Source organism: Fusarium falciforme, chromosome 7 (assembly GCF_026873545.1).
Source record: "Fusarium falciforme chromosome 7, complete sequence".
NCBI classification, from domain to species: Eukaryota; Fungi; Ascomycota; class Sordariomycetes; order Hypocreales; family Nectriaceae; genus Fusarium; species Fusarium falciforme.
This window is the reverse complement of record NC_070550.1, coordinates 2,986,774-3,006,022: the sequence shown is the minus strand read 5'-3', so window position 1 is coordinate 3,006,022 and position 19,249 is coordinate 2,986,774. Positions and strand designations below refer to the sequence as shown.

The window sequence follows — 19,249 nt, the reverse complement described above, 5'->3', positions numbered from 1 at the left end:
CGTAGGTCTTGGCAAACGGGATCACCGTGTTCCGGGCTGAGGCCTCACAATCGAGAGAGGTTTGTCACCGAAGGTTTCACTCTACAGCTCATCTACAGTTTCGTAGGACATACCCTGATAAATGTTATAAGAGGTACTTCAAGTCCTGCCTCTTTTCTAAAAACTTTATTAGCAGACTACCCTCAAGCAACAGCTCTTCATTCCATCACCCTTGCCAAACGCTAGCCCCAAGATGCCTTCCGGTGGGTGACTGCCTGCGCAGCCTCTCAATCATGGTTATTAACTCACAGCAGACGATCTCCCCGAGATCGCCAAAAAGGCCCTCGAGAAAGGCTTCCACGTTCAAGTCTTGTTCATCAACAAGACCAGCGCCAGCCAAGAGCCTAAAGCAACAATCAACTACAAGCAGCTGGCTTTGAAGAAGACCATTGACCAGGTGACACTGGAAGATGTACGAACGTACCTGGGCAAGAAGATTGACTCCAAGTGGTCATTCTGTCTTGAGAACTGTGCTGTTGTTGACGAGACGAACGCGTTGCTTTACTACCTGACACTCAGCAGTGTCAATGCAACCCAGCTGCAGGCTTTTGTGCCCAAGAAAGATGAAGGGCCGGTTGGAACGGCTACTCTTCCCGTCCTGACGGCTTACATGTGCGTTGAGGATGCCATGGCCCCAGTTCCAAGGTCGGCTCTAGGATGGGGAGCAACCTGGGCGGAGAATAACAAAGCGGATACAACGCTCACGGACCGAAGCAAGTCCCAGATCGCAGCTCCAGCCCTTTCGGCGAGTCATCAAGCAAACTACGCTGCTGAAAGTGTCGGGTGGGCGGGTGCCCGGAGTGAAAACACTTTGCCAAGTGCTGCCGGTATGCTTGACTGTGTTGTCGACTTTGCCAACAAGGACTGGGACAAGATCATGATGCTCAACAAACTCCTCTACGCCTTCGACGTCCGTGGCAAGCAGCTTCAGATCACCAGCGCTCGACTTCCAGCGTTTGAGCTGGTGTATAGCAAGAAAGGATCATCTACAGCACATTTGCAGCCCTTTGTCGAGATCCAGGACACGCCACACATTGACATTACCGAAGTCAGCACGGAGTTCCAAAGCTCGTTGGCCGACAACGCCTTCTCCTCCAAGGCCGTCGAGACAATGGTAAGTGGAGGAACGCCACTGGTCTCCGTCAGCGTCTCAGCGGGCATGAAGTCAGAATCATCTCGCGGAACTGCTTCCACCGAAGGCGGCCAGAAGAAAGAGTACCGTGCGACCTACAATTTCCCCCGTGTGAGGTTGTTCCTGGATGAGAATACGCTTCAGGTTTCTGAGTACTGCGACAAGGCTCTGGCGGCGCTGCAAGAGGAGCCTACTCTAGCAAAGCTGGTAGACTTCCAGCGAAGATTTGGAACCATCTTTGCTCAGGAAGTTTTGCTGGGCGGTAGACTAGAGAGTACCAAGGCGGCTGACTCTTTCGCAAGTGCATCCAGCAGTACCGCGAAGGAAGACTTCAAGGCATCCGTGGGTGCAGCAGTTTCTTACGGTCTGGGCGCTGCATCAGTGAAAGGCTCTACCGAAACCCAGACGGGCCACGACCAGACCTCAAACAACCAGCGAGGTAACTCGGCAATTTCGTTCACAGCCCGTGGTGGTGATACTCTTCTTTGCGCCGAGTAAGTATCCTACACTTTTTGATCCATGGTACAACTACCTAGCTAACACGATTGGTACAGTCCTGCTGCTTGGGCGGCTACTGTTGCTGTATGGCGGAACTGGAGGGTTATTCAGGTATGTATTGTGAGATGAAGCAGCGTGGCGTTGGCTAACAGCATGGTCACAGCAAGATGAACCGGTATCTCTGCAAGCTTTGCTTGGTCGCTTCAAGAAATATGCTTTCGTTCCAAACCTCTTCGCACAGATTCTGAAGGACGCGCCGAAGCAACCAGACCCTGTTCCTGCTCCTATCGAGCTGCCAAAATTCGACGCAAACAAGCCGTGGACAGAGGGCAGCAAGATCCGTCTCTGGATTGGGTCAAACACGGTCTTGTGGCCCCTGTCAGTCAGGGACGGTGACCCCAACAATGAGGCTGCTGGCCGCAAGCGTAACGTGAGACAACCCCCAAAAGTCATAAAACAGTGCATTTACAGAAGGTTAACTGTTGATATAGCTCTCTGAAGACTACCCCCTGTTTCTCTTCAAGGGCGACGCACGCCAGGCCCCTGGCAGAGATGCGAGCACGATTTTCGTCAACAAGACCAACGGCGAACTCGTTCCACAGCAGGAGAACCGGGGCCCTAATCGGTTCTCTTTCCGCAAGTTGGAATCAAGTGGTAGATGGAAGCCATTGAATGGATCCACCATCAAGAACGGTGACAAGGTGACCCTTTGGTGCCATTCGCTCGGCCAAGGCGGCTGGAAGAGCCTGGACGACGCCCCGGAGTCAGCTGTTCAGGCCATGTACAACAAGGATGTTAGGTTCAACGTTCCGAGCCAGACATTCACGGCTGTCAACGGCTACGCACCCGCCATTTTCACCGTCGAGTATATTGATGCCGAGGTGTGATGCGGTTAAGGAGGGAAGATAGGAGAGAAGAGGGACAGCGACTTTACTTAGTAGTAGATGCCATATAACTGAGAGGCAAAACTGAAGCATGCTAGAATCTTTTTCCATTTCTAAAGCCGAGCTGGTGCTAAGCCCGGGCGGAGGAACCTGAAACCCAGGTTGAGGGTGGCTGAGCATGGCCGCTTCTTCGAGGCCGTTCAACAGACCTAGGTTTCCCGAATCAGAAGGCTGCCCCCACGGCAAGGCAGTATTGCTCACTCGATTCCTCAAGTAGGTAATTTGAATTGCCGTAGTTGGAAATTTCCCCCACTGTGAGGCAGCATTGCGTCAGTTAAATATTTACTCAAGTAGGGAATTTTAATTGCCATGATTGAAAATCTCCCCCATACTCAGGCAGAGCCGGTCACTGAAACGGCCTAGGCCTACTTTACTGTGGCTAGGCAGAAGCAGTCCAGGAGCGAAATAAAAGACAGCGTTTTAGCCCGCCATCCGTAGAACCCATGTATTTAGCTCTATACTCTGATTTATTCCCTGCCCTCTGCTGCCCATAACCACGCCCAGGCACCCCAGTCAACAATGGCACAAGAAATCAGCTCTAGTGCTCTTCCAACCGACCTGACCATCAGGCTTCACCACACCAAGTCATCGTTTACAGCAACGTTCAAGACAAGATTGTCCCCGGGCAACATCCACAAGACGAAATGTAGCTGTTCCCGTCTTAGCAAAGACTGGATCGGCTCAGATCGTCTCGAGGGCGCCTCGTATCGCAACTTTCTTCTGCCGGAAACCCCTCACAAAACCACGGTTTTAAGATTCATCTTTCGATCGGCACGCACACCGAGAAAGCAACGGACATATGCTCCAGCTCGCAAAGCTCATGCGACTCTGAAGACTCCAGAAGTCACATGATTAAAATGCTGAAAGAATTAGCTGCTATCTGCGAAGCAGAGCACCTTTCCGGACAAAGCAAACGCCGACTAACTCTCAAGTCCCTCCTTCGCCCCTTCAGAACCAGCAATCTAGACAGAAAGGCTGTCAGCGAGGAAGTCAGGGCCAAGATGCTGAGCCCGTTGACTCCCAGCGCACTGCAAGGACAAGGTCTCGGCTACATCTACATTCTCCGGTCACAAATGGACCTGAGTACAGCGTCGGTGTTGAAGATTGGTTTCTCCAACTATCATCCTGAACACCGTGCGAATGAGCTCGCGAGCTGCATTCCGGTAACTGAGGTAGTGGCTCACACCCCGTTGCTTCCTCATGCGATGCGTGTCGAGGCCATGATCCATGCCGAACTCGCGGCCAAACGAAAGGTCTTGGCATGCGGCCAGTGCGGACAGGATTACAGAGAGTGGTTTGAGATCTCGCATGCCGAATCTCGGGAGGTCATCATCAAATGGAGCAAATGGATGCTGGGCCAGCCCTATCTCGAAGGCATCCTTTCTGACGAGTGGCGGGCCTACTTGCGAGAGCAAGATTTCAGCACTGCCGACCCTGAAACGGCCATTTCCAGGCAGTGGATGGAGATCCTGAACGATTTCCCCCGTAATGTCGCCGATATGTCGCAGCAAAAACAGTTGGCGACGTACGTCAACACCTGTTACTTTGAAGATGTCAGCCATAGAGCTCTGGGCCTGAAAACAGGACACGGAGCCAGCATTCGTGAGGCATTTCAACGTGGCACGGATGGCGGGCCTCTTGAAATCAATGATTTCATGATGGCACCAGCCGACTTTGATTCTTTTTCTTCAAAGTTTCCAGCGGTTTTCGACGTCGGAACTACAGCCGACTGTGAGCAGGAGTTCCTTGATGCACGAGAAGCACAACTATTCGAAGAGATGGAACGCCTCAGAAACCTGCAGACCGGCAGCATATCGGTTAGTGACCCAGTTCTTGGGAAAACCGAGTCGCCCATGGGTGACGCAACCCTGTTGCCGGTTGTGTCTCTGGAGGCCGTGAGGCAGATGGATGCACCAGCGAGAAGCTGGTTTGGGTACACACCGACACACGAAGGTTTCCAGCTCCTTCAAGAGGCATATCAGAGAGGTGAATGGATCGGGAACTGTCCGTAGTTCAAGCTACCAAAGGCTTTTTGCAAGGCCAACAAGTCCAAGCTATCAGGGGGATTCGTTGCTAAGATGAAAGAGGGCCATCATTCAAGCTCGACGAAGTTGCCCCAGGGACAGAATCAGCCCCAAAAGACCGGAAGGCCCCAGAAAAGCACCGGCGACACGCCTAACGGGTCGCGCCGCGATACAGTCCGGTTTCTGCGATTTAAAGACTCCGATACGTGGGAATTCAGCTCTGTACTCGATGACGACTTCATAAAAAGAACGAAAGAGGTGATGGAAGTCATGAAGACACCGCTTGGTAGAGCCTTAGTGGAGAAGGAAGCACAACGGACTTTTCGACATTATGGACTCAACTTTTCTGGCACATACGAGGCCGAGACATCGTCAAATAGCAGTGACAGTGACCCTGATGAGATGGACATTGACCAAATGGACATCGACGAGCTAGAAGTCCAACCAGGGGCTAAAGGACCGACCAGTGGAGAGCCACTCAAGGATCCAACTTCACAACAGAAAGAATGGCCCAAGATCAAACTCAATTTCTCGAAAGGTCAGGCAAAGCGGTGGCTGGATTTGTTCTGATAGATGGGCGTTCTCTCGACTGAGGTAGCCTCACCATTTGTATTTCAGTCAATTCTACAGCATGAAACAGGTACTTGATCGATGTACCTTCCGCCTCTAAATATGATTGGTTGATCTGATGCAGCCCCAGTATTTTAGAGTACGTACCTCGAAAACGTTCCTACCGCCGACAGCGATGATTGGTGAGATAAAGCCACAACATTATGATAGGCGAGAAGAGGGGCCACAGCCTGGATTCAGTCAGGCCCTTCATCAAGTATAAGAAGGCATGGCTCTGCCTGCTTCGCCGATAATAGGACATAGGCACTCATCAGTCGAGCATCATGCCTCATTCCAAAGATGCAGGTGCAGTTCCTCCCCTTTCCGACCCGGACGCCCCAGTCACCAATCCTGAAACTACCCAAACCATCACTGAAGACGCCCCTGGCCCTGTCTCGTTTCTAGATAACCTCGATATCTCGACTTTTGACGTTTCTAGCATTGATTTCTCAGAGATGCCTGATGCAGTTTGGCCCAGTGAACATGCGTCAGTGGGCGACACAGGTTGGTGATGATCTTACTCCTTACGTGTAAGCGTTGAAACATCCTTACACTTTTTTCCAGCTCCCAAAGCCGACAACTTCCCGTGGCTCGGTGGTATCCATGCAGGCCAGGCCTCTCAGCCTGACCCAAATGTTGAAAGCAATCTCCCTCAAGAAGAGGTTTCTTCAATCTGGCCAGCGTTTCCTTTCCCTGACGAAGGAGATTTTCCGACATTCGAAGTACCTAACCCTGAGCCGATGGACCTTGATCTCGCAAGCAACGCTCCTTTTCCTCCCACTGAACCTCCCCTAGGTCAAGTTCAACTTAGGTTCGATCAACCCGATGTCCTGCAAGGCTTTGAACCAATGTTTGATCAACACCTTGGCCTCCATCTTTCTGGTAAACGGATAAGGCCCCGCTTTGACTAGCCTCGAGTTCATGATGAATCTAACCATTTGATGTCCATTAGGCGACACGGAAATGCTCGACGCAAGGACCGACCTTCGCGAGCCTCGACATCATGGCACTTCCTCTGGCCTATCTTCATTCCGACAACTTGGCCACAATACCGACAATACCCATGCAACGAGCGCAGTGGCAACCGGCGGACCCTCGATGGAAGCGCTAGGCGTTTTGGAATCGGGTCCTAGTACCTACAACTTAGGTTGGCCACCGATCTTCCCGCAGCAGCGGCCTTTGGTGCCTCGTAAAAGAGGTGGGAGACATGGGCGACTCGACGAGGAACAACTCAAGCGACAACGGGCAGCGCGATTAACAGGTGTCTGTATCCGCTGCAAGTTCCTGAACAAATCGGTATGTGTTATGTCCCTTTACAACCGAAGATCTCTGACATAGGGGAATAGTGCTCTGGGGGGTTTCCCTGCCAGGCTTGTCAAGCTTTACGCAAGCCAAGGCTTTTCAGGGGTCCATGCACGAAGGCGCAGTTTCTGGAAATCATCCAAGCAGGCTCCTTCTTTCTAAGTGAGTTGCATACCAAACTGATTTGTATTTCCTGGCAAACGGCCATTCCTGTTTCTCATACAAAATTCTCTTGCTTTTTGTTGCTAACTTTTGCTTTAGGGACATCCTTGTATGAAGCCATGGTCCTTGAATGTCTCGATGGGCCGCGAGCCGACAAATTGCACCTCCAATTCCTCATCTTTCAAAGCCTTGGGAGACCATTGGTCATCAAAGTACTAGGGCAAGAATGTAAAGTGCCTTACATGCTGGGTTCCGTCTTGCTCAAACTCCTTTTCTTCGCAAACCCCGGAGAACGCTTCCGGAAACCCAGCAGCTCCAGAGTCGCAGAACTGTGGGGTCTTTTGGTCAAACACGTACCTCAAGGCGATCAAATTGAGTTTCCCTATGACTTCAGGGGGTCGCAGAGGGTTCATTGGACAGTAAGTTGTTAATAATTCCATCACAGTTCATCCCGTTAACTCAAGGCAGCTTCTTTCCTCCTCGTTCTGCAGTGGCAAGTATCTCTTCCTCCCTGAGAATGACGAAGCGGGTGGCGAAGAGAATTTCACTCCATCTTGCTTGGATGAATTCCCAACTGACACCCTCCTGGAATGCGACAAGGCTCTCATCTGGCTCTCATGCCGCTATAGAGAACTCTGTCTATTTCATCACATCCAAGAGGCTGCTAACCAGCTTACTCAAAAGCCTACACCCGATGTCAACCTGGTTTATTGTATTTTGATCATCTTGAGAATCAGCATGGCAAACGACAAACTTGAAAACGCCCTTCAGGTAAGTACTTCAGTATTATTGCGCCAGGCTCAATACGCTAATCCAATATAGACGTGCGACGATTCCCGCAAAAAGAACGTCATCAAGGATCATGTTGATCGGAGAAGGCGAGGCCGTGTGGCCCTCTGGGTCTACGCATCTATCATTATCTCCAAAATCCCGTCCTGGACAAACTTCTGGGAAAACCTGCCCTGGTCAATCGATATCTTCAGGGATTCAGGTTTCTTGAAACGATTTTCCGATAGCTTGGACACGTTTGACGTCGAGGGATGCAAGGCGTCAACATCCGCCTTCAACAGCAAGAAGGCCATCTTCCAACGCCTATCATTTTTGGATCAACTTCCTCCACATGAAAACGACCCCGAAGATCAGGATTTCATCGAGAAGCTATGGGCACGAATTTTGACCAATACACCAGAGGGTGTTGAGCAGCTCAGACGTGTGCTCTCCGACAACTCGAGCGGCTCAACTGATGGGGTAGTAGCCCAGTATGAATTGGACGAAGCTGGGAGAGTCTTCCTTCCCGAGACCGATGAAGACCAGAAAGCGGCGATACATAAAGTCTTCGGTATCCTCATGTCCCTCAGGATGATGCCGATTGACAGGGATGAGTTTGTTCAACACGAGGAGTTTGAATGGCTCGCCCGCGTTATTGAACTCTTCCAACTCCGCCTTGGACTCGGAGATCATGAGAACTCTGCCACAGTTCGGCATCACGCGCATACGCCCATTCCTTCTCGTGCCGAGTTACGTGAGTACATGCGTACACCGAAATGCATCAAAGCCTCGAAACGCTGGAAGGAACTCGCTCACGTCCTCGGCGACGGCATCCTTCTCACTGGGAAAGGAGATAACGATACCCATTGCTTTCTTGATATTGCGACTGTGGTTGAGTATGGACAAGACGCAGAGTTTTCTCGTCTTAAGCGGCTCCTGCAGGTGAAAGGGTCGTGGCTGAAGGCGATATGTGCCAAACTCAGCGGTCTCGTTCAAGCCCTCAGAGAACTCCCATATCCCACACAGGACTTGGAGAGAACTATAGACTTCTATAGGCAAGCCCACATCGTGACTTCTGATATCATTGGGGAGCCTGTCTTGCCCGACATCGGCGAGTCTTCTCATAGGCACCTTGTAAGTATGTATCTATTGTTGCTAAGATATGGCTTCATGCTCTCTCGCTCCAAGGTCAACGAGCGTTATCGGATTATCTGGGACATCTTGGAGGAGAGCATTGATCAGGCCAGGACCGACATACTCGAGGGAAAAGTCATCCTTGAAGACACCTGTTTGCACCCGGCCGATGGCTTATCCCGGGCTTTTGAGGAGGTTGTGGAAAGGTTTATGGCTCGGTACGTGGATACGTTGGGAGAAGATACCAGGGACCGAGATGATGCTGTAGCCGATATGGAAACACGCATCCTTTGGGTACTAGCAGATGGTTTTATTATTTTGCAAGGGGGCCTGCGTGAGGACTTGACGAGCACGAGTTTGTTTGAGTCAGTTTTTGCAGATTGATTTAGTACCGTCTGTCTTTTTGTCTGGATAGTTCATAAATTGATTAATAAGTCGGCCTTGCAAATTTCTCAGTCCCACGGTTGCGTCGCTTATTTGAACTATGCTGTCGACATTTCGCGAATGCTCCTGGACCAGCATTATTTGTTAGATTTCCCACCACTGTCTAGCTGCTTCTGTGTAACTATAGGTTGATCTCACTTTGATGGCCTTGCCAGCTTCTATAGTCTTTGTAGGCGGTCATTCGGGAGTGCTACAGCGACACCGAGTACATGACGATATATTAGGTGGCCGCAGAATTATGCGTCATCTTATCTTGCGTCGCATCATACTTTCATGCATACAAATATAACCTGTTCCATTTCTTGACTCTAGGATATGGGATTGCCTTTGTAAAGCCCATGGAGAGACGATTTTAATATGGGAAGTTGGCGTAAATTCATGATAAGAAGCAAAGGTTTTCTACCAACACTTTCATCAGAAGCCCCATCTAGACGAGATTATCGCCGATCCAGAGTTTAGATCGTGGTTTAGCTCCCACGGCAAGAAATCTTTTCTCTTCTCAATTTTATATATTTTGTCTCATGGTATGGAGTAGGCCAGATTAGATGTGCCGGGGTTTATGTACCAAGATATCCTCCGTACTTGAGGCCTCGTCCGTATTCCTCGACGGTGAGAACTCGACTTGGAACTCGTCAACAACAACCACATTATTACCCGTGCCAGCAGCAGCCGACTCCTGCGAACGGCCGACACTGTGTAGCTGATACCCATGGCTTGCCTTGTCGCCCCTCCACCGCTTGAAGCTGTGACTGTTGTCGACCTCATCGGGATACGACTTTTGTTGACTCGTTCCGGAGACAAACTTTGCAAGCGAGGGAATATGTCGTCGAACAAAAGGCTTCAGGTGGGCGAGGCAATTGCAGATTATCCCGGTGTTCATCTCGATGCAGCTCCAGAGGGAAGCCGAAGCTTGGGTCCAGGTGACGTCGGGATTTTTCTGCATCTTTTGCACATAGCCGAAGCGGATACAAGAAACAATAACAACACTAGTCGGCCAGGTTAGACTACTGCAAATTGAAATGATGGATTGTGAGGCCAAGGTAGGTACTCACGCAGAGCCGAGGGCAAGGAGAAGGCCAACAGTTACCCTCTGCTTCAGACGCATGTTCAAGCGATGAATCAAGGGGATTGGAAGGACGATAACAATTACGTCACTGACGATGTTGAGGACCGCCTGCGATATGGTCAGGTTGACGACGCAAGTGTTGGTGCCGGGCTTTTGAGGATGACATGGCCCAGCTAGCAAGATCGTAAAGACGAGAGTGTATACGACGAGGCCGGCTGCGACAGCGTATAGAGCGATTCGGAAACGCGAATTGGGGATAAGGCGGTAGTATAGCACTAGAATGGCCAGCTTCGCGAGCGTAGGAGGCCAGACATAGGTGAGGCCGAGCACGAGGAGGAGCTGTTCAGGGCAAGCGCCCGTAGTCAGTGCGTGATCAACCGAGGTAGGTATACGGGTAAGCAACTTTACATTCAGATATCCTTGGAGGTCTGTCGCTCGAACATCCCATAGATGTTTCCCGAAGCCAGACGGAATCGCTACATTTACGTTAGCTATATTCCTCTCGCGAACCAAGTCATCGCCTACCTAGAAGCACCCCTATGAAGAAGGCCAAAGATCCTCCCCACGACAAAAGGATCAGAGCTATCACCCACGTTAGCAATACGGGCGGCATCTCAACCGATGGCGAAACTTGCGTATATCCCAATCCAGTTTCCGGACGATGGCAGAGGCGCTGTAGAGCCGCAGCACGAGGGTGACGGTGGCGACGGCGAAGGTACATGAGTAAACGACGACGACGGAGTGCTGGAGAGTGGTGCTCCCGTCAAAATCGGGCGTCACGCCTTTAGGCGGAGGCATTGCGCCCTCGTCCTGCGACATGTCTGCGCTGTTGAGACACCTTCTAGATCAGTAGCTCTGCTGCGGACCGTGCTGCGGGATGTAGGAGAAAACAATGTCAGCCAAAAAGAAGTAGATTGAGCATGTATGACGACGGTGTGGAGAACCCTCGAAACCAGGAGGCCAAGAGTGGTCGACTACCCAATCAAGATTTGTACCAACAAAGGAAGTAGACAAGAGCGAAAGGAATTGAACCAAAGGGTTCATTGCCCTTGGAGCTAGAACAAATCTGACATAAGAGCACTCAAAGGCAGACTGGAAACCTAGCTGCCACCGTATTCCATCTCCATTCGAGGGGGAAATAAAAACAGCGTAGCACCGCAAGCTGGCGACTGTGGTGGCCAGTGGTATGACCAACAATGAAGAACTCGCCGATGAAGGGAGTTCCTCCGCAATGGCCAGGGACCATGAATTGCATGCATGACACCTTGACAAAGTGGTACTGTACCGGAACGAGATACGAACCTGAAGCCACCTTGACTCTCACTGGGTGGACCGAGTGGCTTTATCAGTGATCTACGCGGCACGACTACGCACGGGTTTCAATCGACGAGCTAACAGGGCAATGGAACTACTAGTTTCAACGCTTGGGATGCCCCCCCCCGGTGGGGTAATTGATCATCCAGGGACCCTAGAGACCGGCCCAGTTCCCCGTGCTTATTTTCTGTTGCATTTGGAAGATACTTCCGAGCATGAGGGGTCCAACAGTAGTAGATTGCTAGCCAGGTGCAACAAGGCTGGGAAATCAAGCACGGGAATAACTAGGCTGGACTGTAGGCGCCGTTAAGTATCCCCAAATGATCCCAAATGCCAGAGTTTATGACAATCCTGGGCGTCCAATCGGAAGTCCAAGGAGCCTGCCCCAGAAACGCCTCCCTACGGGCCGGAAACTCCGTACTGTAAGCCGGCTTCGAGTGCGAAACTTTAAAGAGTGGTCCCCAGCCTTGTCCCCTGGAACAATGTTACACAACAATTTTGTTAGGGTCTTGGCTTTTCAGACAGATCAGCTCAGCACTCTCGTTGTCTGGGGCATGTACATCTTGCAAGCCAATAATATCAGCCCGGCAGCTTTGCTCAAGGATTAACAGACGTTTTGCCCCATGAGAGACAGAAAATCAGCCGACACCAGTTCGTAGCTTTCAGGCATTTCACTGTTCTTAACGCAGGTACCTCTTGGGAAGGTAGTATTGTCTGAGATAGTGGTTCCATCTGCACCAATGTATTCGTTCTGTGCATCTCCTGCCAGGTACCATACATACAGACTTCGAAGCGAGTTGTTATTATTAGATCGGACCCTTGAGACTACGCCCCCTCTTCGTATCTTATACGACAACTTACGGCTAAAGAACGGCACGGTGGCGTTCCCCGAAAGACTGGGGGATCCCCCATCCTCATGACCCCCTGATTTTGTCAGCATCACTAATGGCCTTTGCAAGGGGCATCTTAAAGACCGATGATGTCTGCCAGTTTCATCCAGCCTGACTCGGCCTGCATTCATGTTCGGATTTGTATGAACTTGGGAGGTCCATTCATCAGTGTATATATGTAAAGGTCATCCTTTATTTGGCGCATCTGGGAGCATCCATCTACTCCTCAGTCGCCTCCAGCAGCTTTATGCTCCCATGATCTACGATGGCCGTGCAGTGGCGTTCCGTCATCGCGTGAACAATCTCACGGCTCTGCATCATCGGCGTAGCAAGCGCCCACGCGAATCCATGGAAAGTATGCTTCCGATATTCGTCCCAAACCTCTCCTGATTGCAACTGGGGCCCTCCTTCGCGGGATAAAGCGCCCAGATAAGACTGGAGGAGCTGTTTCTCGTGTTTCCGCCGGTCCTCAATCGATAGCGCGCCGATGATAAAGTAAGAAACATCGTGCATGACTGACCCGGTATGTATAACTTGCCAGTCCAGGAATCCAGGTTCCCCAGTAGGCGAAATGAATGTATTCCCGATATGCGCATCGCCGTGGACTAGGCAGTTGAGCGTCGAGTTTGACGGCTTCCAGAGGGCCTGAAACGCCGCTGTCATCCGCTCACGGTCCATCATGTGGTCTGGCACTGGAGGTCTGACCTCCCCAGCAAATTGCTTCTCCCATGCCTCCGGAGCTGCCAGGCCCAAGATTGCATCCCTGAGCGAAACCGTTTGGCTGGCCCATGGAATGTCCTCGGGCTTGCTACCCCATGTGCTCGCGTGGAGAGTGGCTAGCTGCTCAACGCTCGTTTGCACCCGATCGACAGGCCAGGTCTCGAGGGGGTTTCCGAATGTATACCCCCGAGACTTAAGATCGGCCATCACAACGATTCCCTGCCCATTGACGGTATCGGTACCACTATAAAGCGTTGGAGGGAGAGGCATCTTGATGGTCGGGGCGACATGGTAATAGAACTCGGCTTCCAGTCTGTAGACGGCCAGCATGTAGGGAATGCCGGTCAGAGCTGGATTGAAGCCACCCTTAACGCAAACCCTGATCGGAACATCGGCAGAGTTCTCAAATGTCAGCTCAAGAAGGATCTTGGATGCTGTGCCATGAATAGCTTCGACGACCCTCATGTCGTGGACCGGCTTGCTCAGAATCTTGGTGAACCAGGAGGCAGTGAGCTCTTCAACGGTAAGAGGAAGAGGGTCGCTTGATTTCATGGCACCTCTCACTTGATGAGAAATACGATTCGCTGAGGCCGCCATGATGGTTGCTGTGGGTTGTGTTTATGGTGACCGGAGGCTCTCGTAGTGCGTGATTTTAAGCAAAATAGAGAACAAGGGCTACGGAGGATGAGAGGCTGGAATTCAACAGCATATTCAAGCTTTTATAATACAACATAGCGGGGACTCGGAGTGCAGGGAGAATCCGGGCCTAGGTTGCCAAATCACCCTAAAATGCGACCCTACGTAGGCGTAACCCTGTTCCAGTCTGTGCTTAAAGCGTGCCACGACGGTATGAAGCCTTCCCCAAGATACAGGGTGCAGGGAGGGGTCTGCAATAATATTTCTCGCTAACTGATACGTACCTAGGCCTAGAAGCTATTTATCAATCTCCGACCCTAGCAAGTACATTCTAATCAAGTCCTGAATGCCCCCAGGGCGGTTTAGCTTGCTTGCAGTGTCAGTGCCAAAGCCATACCTAGCCCTTATTAAAAGCTTTGTTTGATTGACCTTTGACCCTTTAGGGTAACTGCTTGGAGATTTTTGGGACTTATGGGAAAGGCATAAATGGGAATTCAGCAAATGGTATACGCTTAGATTGATGCGCCTGGTGAACATACTTTTTTGCCGGAGTCGATTAAGGCGATAGTAGAACTTGATGTATATAGATCTTGGCTATAGGGTATCCAGTTCAATGATAAAGTCCAAGAACCTTCAGTTTTGAACTGTGCCACTCGACGACTAGACAGTCACCTTTCTTTTGCTAGCTTTGACTCGTTGATTGGCAGCCATGGGTTCCTAGTTACCCGTCTTCACAATCACCATCGCGGCCCGACCTATCAGAGGCTACAGATGAAAACAGTGCTTGAAACATGACGCACTGCCACAACGCCACAAGCAGATAAAACTCCCCCGCCTCTTATGTCTCAACATCCTGACGTCTTGATCATCCCCTTTTCTTTGACGTTGCATCTGTTGCTAGAGGGGTTTCTCAGAGAATGCCCTAATCATGCTGTCAAAACTTCCGCTGGTGCCATTCGAAATGGTGGTTGCATTGGTGTGTCAACCAGACGCTGTCTCAGATGACGCTACCAATGAGTGTGATAGCTGACTCAAATTCCTTATAGTTGGGCAAAGATGACATAAAATCATTGTCGCTGGTGTCCACGGAAATCCGAAAGTCTCTTCTCAAGATGCTCTGGGCCTCCATCGCCGTTACCTTGACCGATGACTTTCACATGGATGATGCTACTCGCTCGACTTTCCCACAAGAGGCATCTATGAAGACGTCTCAGCTTCATTTCATCCCCGAGTCTGGGCAAGAACGGCATCTGTTTTGTCCTCACTTGTACACCATGCGCCGATATCTGGGATGGCGTCTTGACATGGATGAGGGAGAGGAACGTTTCGAGAATCTCGAACACAAGGGCGTGTCAATCATCAAGCTCTTTATGCCTCGAAATCTGAAGAGTTTTAGGTAAAGAAGCAACTCAGGCATCATTGAAGAACTCTTGTTTAACATCTTTGCTAGCTGGGGTATGGGAACTTGCGTCCCTGAAGAGATTCTGGCCGAGAAGGGCATTCTCGGTAGAATGCACCCTACGATCCAGTCTCTACGTCTCATCACAGACCCTGAATGCCCTCGCGGTGCCTGCGAACCCATGCGCCTCCCCAATTTTCGCCAACTCAAGAGTCTTTCTTGGAAGGGACCCAACGCTGCGTACCTTCTCGAGCTCGGCCGCCTCATCATCAAAAGTTCCCAACATCTGCAGGAAGTCGAGATTGATCTACTGGACTGGAAGAGGGTCGAGTCAATAAACGGCTACTACGATGTCAGTGACAGTGATGGTTGGGAGACCGACAGCGATGAATACTGGATGGACAGCTCAAGAAATGGGGATAAAACGGCCGGCTTCTTTGCTTGCATTTGGAACCGACACATGCATACTACCACCCCGAGGCCTATCTTCAATGCCTTGACCAAACTGTCGCTTTCACATGTACGCGTTGGGCCAGGTTTAATCGACGAGATGAACATTGGATTACTTCGATCGCTAACACTCCGATCATGTCCAAAGTGGACAAGCTTTCTCGAGTATGCTCCAAAACTCAACGTCGCTCTCAAGTTGAAGGAGTTGGAAATAGAGGACCACGGCGATTGGCCTAATCCCCCACGACTGAGCACTCTTTGGGGTTTTCTCGACTCTTTTTCAGGTCTTCAAAAGCTATATCTGAGCTTTGAGGAATTGATCGGGATTTTGCCGCCATGTGGGCACATTTCTCGACACAGAGACACCTTGCAGAGACTCGCGCAGTACGACGGGATAATCGATAATACCCTTATCTGGAATTCTGAAGACAGTCAAGAGGAATCCGACCGGGACGGTGATGGGAAAGCCCCGATCCAGGATCCGTCTTCAAACCTTCATCTCGAATGCCTTGGTTTAGGCTGCGAGCCAGAAACAGTGGTAAGATGATCTGCACCTTGTTGACGCCCAAGATGCTTACAGAGTTTCACCGGTAGCCTGAAGTGTTGAATAATTTCGGACCCATTTCGTCGCTCAAGGTCCTCCACATGCGCCCGGAAACAACCGACGAGCGAAGGTTTACCAGGCCGGTGGACGAAGATGGTCGGTCTCCCTCGGATGATAGAGCTGTTGATGCATTTAAAGACCCAGAATCTGATGTTTTGGCAGACCCTACCGCCGAAGACCCTACAGGCAATACGCCGCAGGTGGCCATGCAGTCTACACGATCTGCTCGGCTTCTAGAACCATTCACTACACTCGCCAAGTGGGCGTTTGGACCTGAAGGACCGCCTTCACTCAAGTATATCACCTGTGGAGATTTTGCCCACTACGGCCACAGCGACAAAGAGTGTTTCATTGTTGGCCGCGGGTCAGAAGGTGATGATGAGTTTCGATTGATAGCCTCGCGTAGCAGTGAGTGGAAAGAGGTTCTTCGGCATTATGGGGATCTTCTGGAATCGTGTCCGGATCAACCACTCTACGAGTGGCCTGATCATCCCCGCCCAGATTGGTAATGATTTGTGCCTCATTGTACAATTCGAGATGAATCCCGTATGAAAAGCCAGTCATAAACTTTAAGGTGCACAGCCAGGTCCACGAGAGCATTCGTTTCGCCTCGAGCCCCGATAGATCAACGTCTTCCGGCAGTTTTAGTTAGAGCATTCGTAGTGCAAGTCAATGGTTAGAGGATGGTCCGTGGATTTCACCTCAGCTGTGACAATGCTGTGTGTTTTGCACAAACAGTTTCATGGAGTCGTCACTCGTTCGTTACGGACATTCGCGATCCTGGCACGAAGCCAGCAACAAGTCGTCTGAAACCTCAACAAAGGCCGCGTGGCCTAATGGCTAAGGCGCTAGATTTCGGTCTACAACTCGCAAATTCTCTAGAGATTCCAGGTTAGTTCCACTCAACATTGTCCAAGTTCGAACACAAGTCTAACAAAGCAAAAAAGGTTCGAATCCTGGCGTGGTCGCACAATTTTCTTTTTGCCTTTCTACCCTTTCACATAGCACATCGGTGCATGAGACGGCGAAGAGATTGAATTAAAGTGACGATGCTTGGGTTGAGTTGTGCGGCTGTGGGTCTTCATTGGTGCAGCAGCCAAGTCCAGTGCACGTGGTGGAACACGTGATACCTCTCAGCATCACTTGTTGTCCGTTTCTCTTGGTCGGCCTTTCGCTTTTGTGAGTTAGCCAAATTCGAGAGTCCTTATTTTAATATTAATCACCCGATTACTCTTTTGTTTTCAACAATCATGACTGCGCGCCTGCTCCTTGATCTCCTATTGGATAATCTCTTGGATATGCAGACCGCAGTGCTTTGGCAGGCCGCAGCCCGAGGGAGACCTGCCTCAAGCTGATTTACCATCACCTTAAGTCACAGTGCCACCGTTTGGAGAGAATAAAAAAGCCCCATTTTGGTACCTAAACTGATCAGTTCATGTTTCGCTCTAGCCGATTCACATGCATCCCCAGACAGACTTTCGGTCAGATGTCCCCGAGGCTCAAAAAGCTCTAGCGGTTGCTATCATCAATGACGGCTCTAAAAGAAGCCATCAGCCACCACAGAAAAAGACACAGTAGCAGTTTTACTATATCTTCCTGCCCCCTTTCCCCCATCCAAGCACCTTCGCTTGCGTCCCTCCCACACTTTTCAACATCTTCAATGCCCATCATCTCGTTCTGGAGTTCAGTATGTCGCCTCCATCTCCGACACCATCAACCATGCTCTCAGATTATGTCGAAGTGAGCGGGGCAGAGGTTCCCAGCCAAACTTCTGTTGAGTCAGCTGGAGAACCGGAGTCAAGCGAAAAAGGCGTCCATGAGGAGGTAATGGGATTCGGGAAACATTCAGCCCTAGGAGCTAACGACGTCTCATATTAGCGGATTACATAAAAGAACACACTGATATACACATTACAGCATCACCCAATGCTATAAAATACCGTAAACAAGGCCGTTATATGAGTTCTCACGATAGAAGAAGCATGTGGCCATCAGATAATTTGCTCGAGACCTGCCGTATCCCTCCGTTCAAAATCCCTTTGACCTACACTCCCAATCTGACCACACAACGCTACCCGGGTAGAAAAAACAGTGTCACACTTGGAAAACACGCCAAGGCAAACCCTGGTACTGGCCTCAGAGGGTCAAACACAAATGTGTTCTTTATTATAGTTGAAGCCCGGCCCTCGATGCGTTAACTGAGCCAGAAGATCGAGGGTCAAACACATCGCGGGCTTGGCTTGTGTCTCCGTTCAACCGCCTTCCCTCAGCTGCAACTCAAGTCGTCGTGTTCAGCGCACCATCGATAACCTTCCACGTATGGTCCTCTACATCCTTGATCTGCTGCTCTGTCCAGCTTGCCTTGTTCGAGATCAGATGGCCCTTCTCATCAATAAAACTCCAGAGCTTATCGCCGTCCGCCGCTCGCTCGCGTATCCCGCTGATGAGCCTCTCGGCGCACGTGTCAGGCTGCACACCCAACAAAGGGCCGATGACCTTCGCCGGGGTCCGCAGATACCACGGCAGGTTCTTGAAGATCTCGGTCCGCACGAAGCCAGGATAGGCGTGCACAAAGTGTCTCTTGCTGCCCGCCTGCTGCGTCGCGAAGGCTTGCACCATGGCGTCCGTCATGGAGATACAGTGGGCGGCCGCGTTGGCGAGGCTGAAGTTGGACTTGAGATCTAGGTCGTCCCAGATGAGACTGGACGGGTTACCGCGTTTTCCGTCAAGCACGATGAGGATCTTGGCGTCGTCCTTGAGAACCGGCAGCAGCTCGCGGATTAGCAGCTGCTTGCCGTAGTAGTGAAGCGCCATCTTGTTGTCGATGCCCTCTGCTGTCTCGGTGCGGCCAGCCATGGTTCCGATGCCCTGGCTGAGGACGAGGTAGTCTAGGGCTGGCGGCTTAGTGGCCTTGTACGCAGTCGTGTAGTCCTTGATTGCGCGCATCGACGACGCGTCCAGCGGCCGGAACTCCATGTTCGCGTGTGGGATGTCCTGCGGCTTGTTGCGCCCGCTAATGATCACGGTGGAGGATGTGGACTCGGCGGCGAGGCGCGAGGCTATCGCGTAGCCGATGCCACCGGTTCCCCCGACGACCAGAGTTCTTGTGGCCAT

The 19,249-nt window shown here is 51.0% G+C and overlaps 4 protein-coding genes and 1 pseudogene across 5 annotated transcripts, besides 1 other annotated feature; 2 read left to right on the top strand and 3 right to left on the bottom strand.

Moving 5' to 3' along the window:
* Positions 1 to 232: 232 nt before the first annotated feature.
* Positions 233 to 8,996, top strand: NCS54_00957400 (MACPF domain-containing protein; the record flags this gene model as incomplete). The annotated part of the gene is made up of 10 exons (XM_053154915.1): positions 233 to 242; positions 294 to 1,665; positions 1,726 to 1,780; positions 1,833 to 2,099; positions 2,161 to 2,550; positions 3,546 to 4,508; positions 4,626 to 5,175; positions 6,810 to 7,129; positions 7,179 to 7,481; positions 7,533 to 8,996. The coding sequence occupies 10 exons, from the start codon at positions 233 to 235 to the stop codon at positions 8,994 to 8,996; spliced, it is 5,694 nt and encodes a 1,897-aa protein (XP_053010890.1).
* Positions 8,997 to 9,597: 601 nt separating this feature from the next.
* Positions 9,598 to 10,941, bottom strand: NCS54_00957300 (Hypothetical protein; the record flags this gene model as incomplete). Its single annotated transcript, XM_053154914.1, has 4 exons — positions 9,598 to 10,042; positions 10,109 to 10,598; positions 10,658 to 10,704; positions 10,754 to 10,941. The coding sequence occupies 4 exons, from the start codon at positions 10,939 to 10,941 to the stop codon at positions 9,598 to 9,600; spliced, it is 1,170 nt and encodes a 389-aa protein (XP_053010889.1).
* A 1,604-nt stretch (positions 10,942 to 12,545) lies between these two features.
* Positions 12,546 to 13,643, bottom strand: NCS54_00957200 (CHK domain-containing protein; the record flags this gene model as incomplete). Its single annotated transcript, XM_053154913.1, has 1 exon — positions 12,546 to 13,643. The coding sequence occupies one exon, from the start codon at positions 13,641 to 13,643 to the stop codon at positions 12,546 to 12,548; it is 1,098 nt and encodes a 365-aa protein (XP_053010888.1).
* A 967-nt stretch (positions 13,644 to 14,610) lies between these two features.
* NCS54_00957100 lies at positions 14,611 to 16,542 on the top strand (annotated as a pseudogene). The gene is made up of 4 exons: positions 14,611 to 14,658; positions 14,729 to 15,078; positions 15,133 to 16,069; positions 16,126 to 16,542.
* Positions 14,611 to 16,542: a sequence feature.
* A 1,870-nt stretch (positions 16,543 to 18,412) lies between these two features.
* On the bottom strand, positions 18,413 to 19,249 carry NCS54_00957000 (Hypothetical protein; the record flags this gene model as incomplete). Its single annotated transcript, XM_053154912.1, has 1 exon — positions 18,413 to 19,249. The coding sequence occupies one exon, from the start codon at positions 19,247 to 19,249 to the stop codon at positions 18,413 to 18,415; it is 837 nt and encodes a 278-aa protein (XP_053010887.1).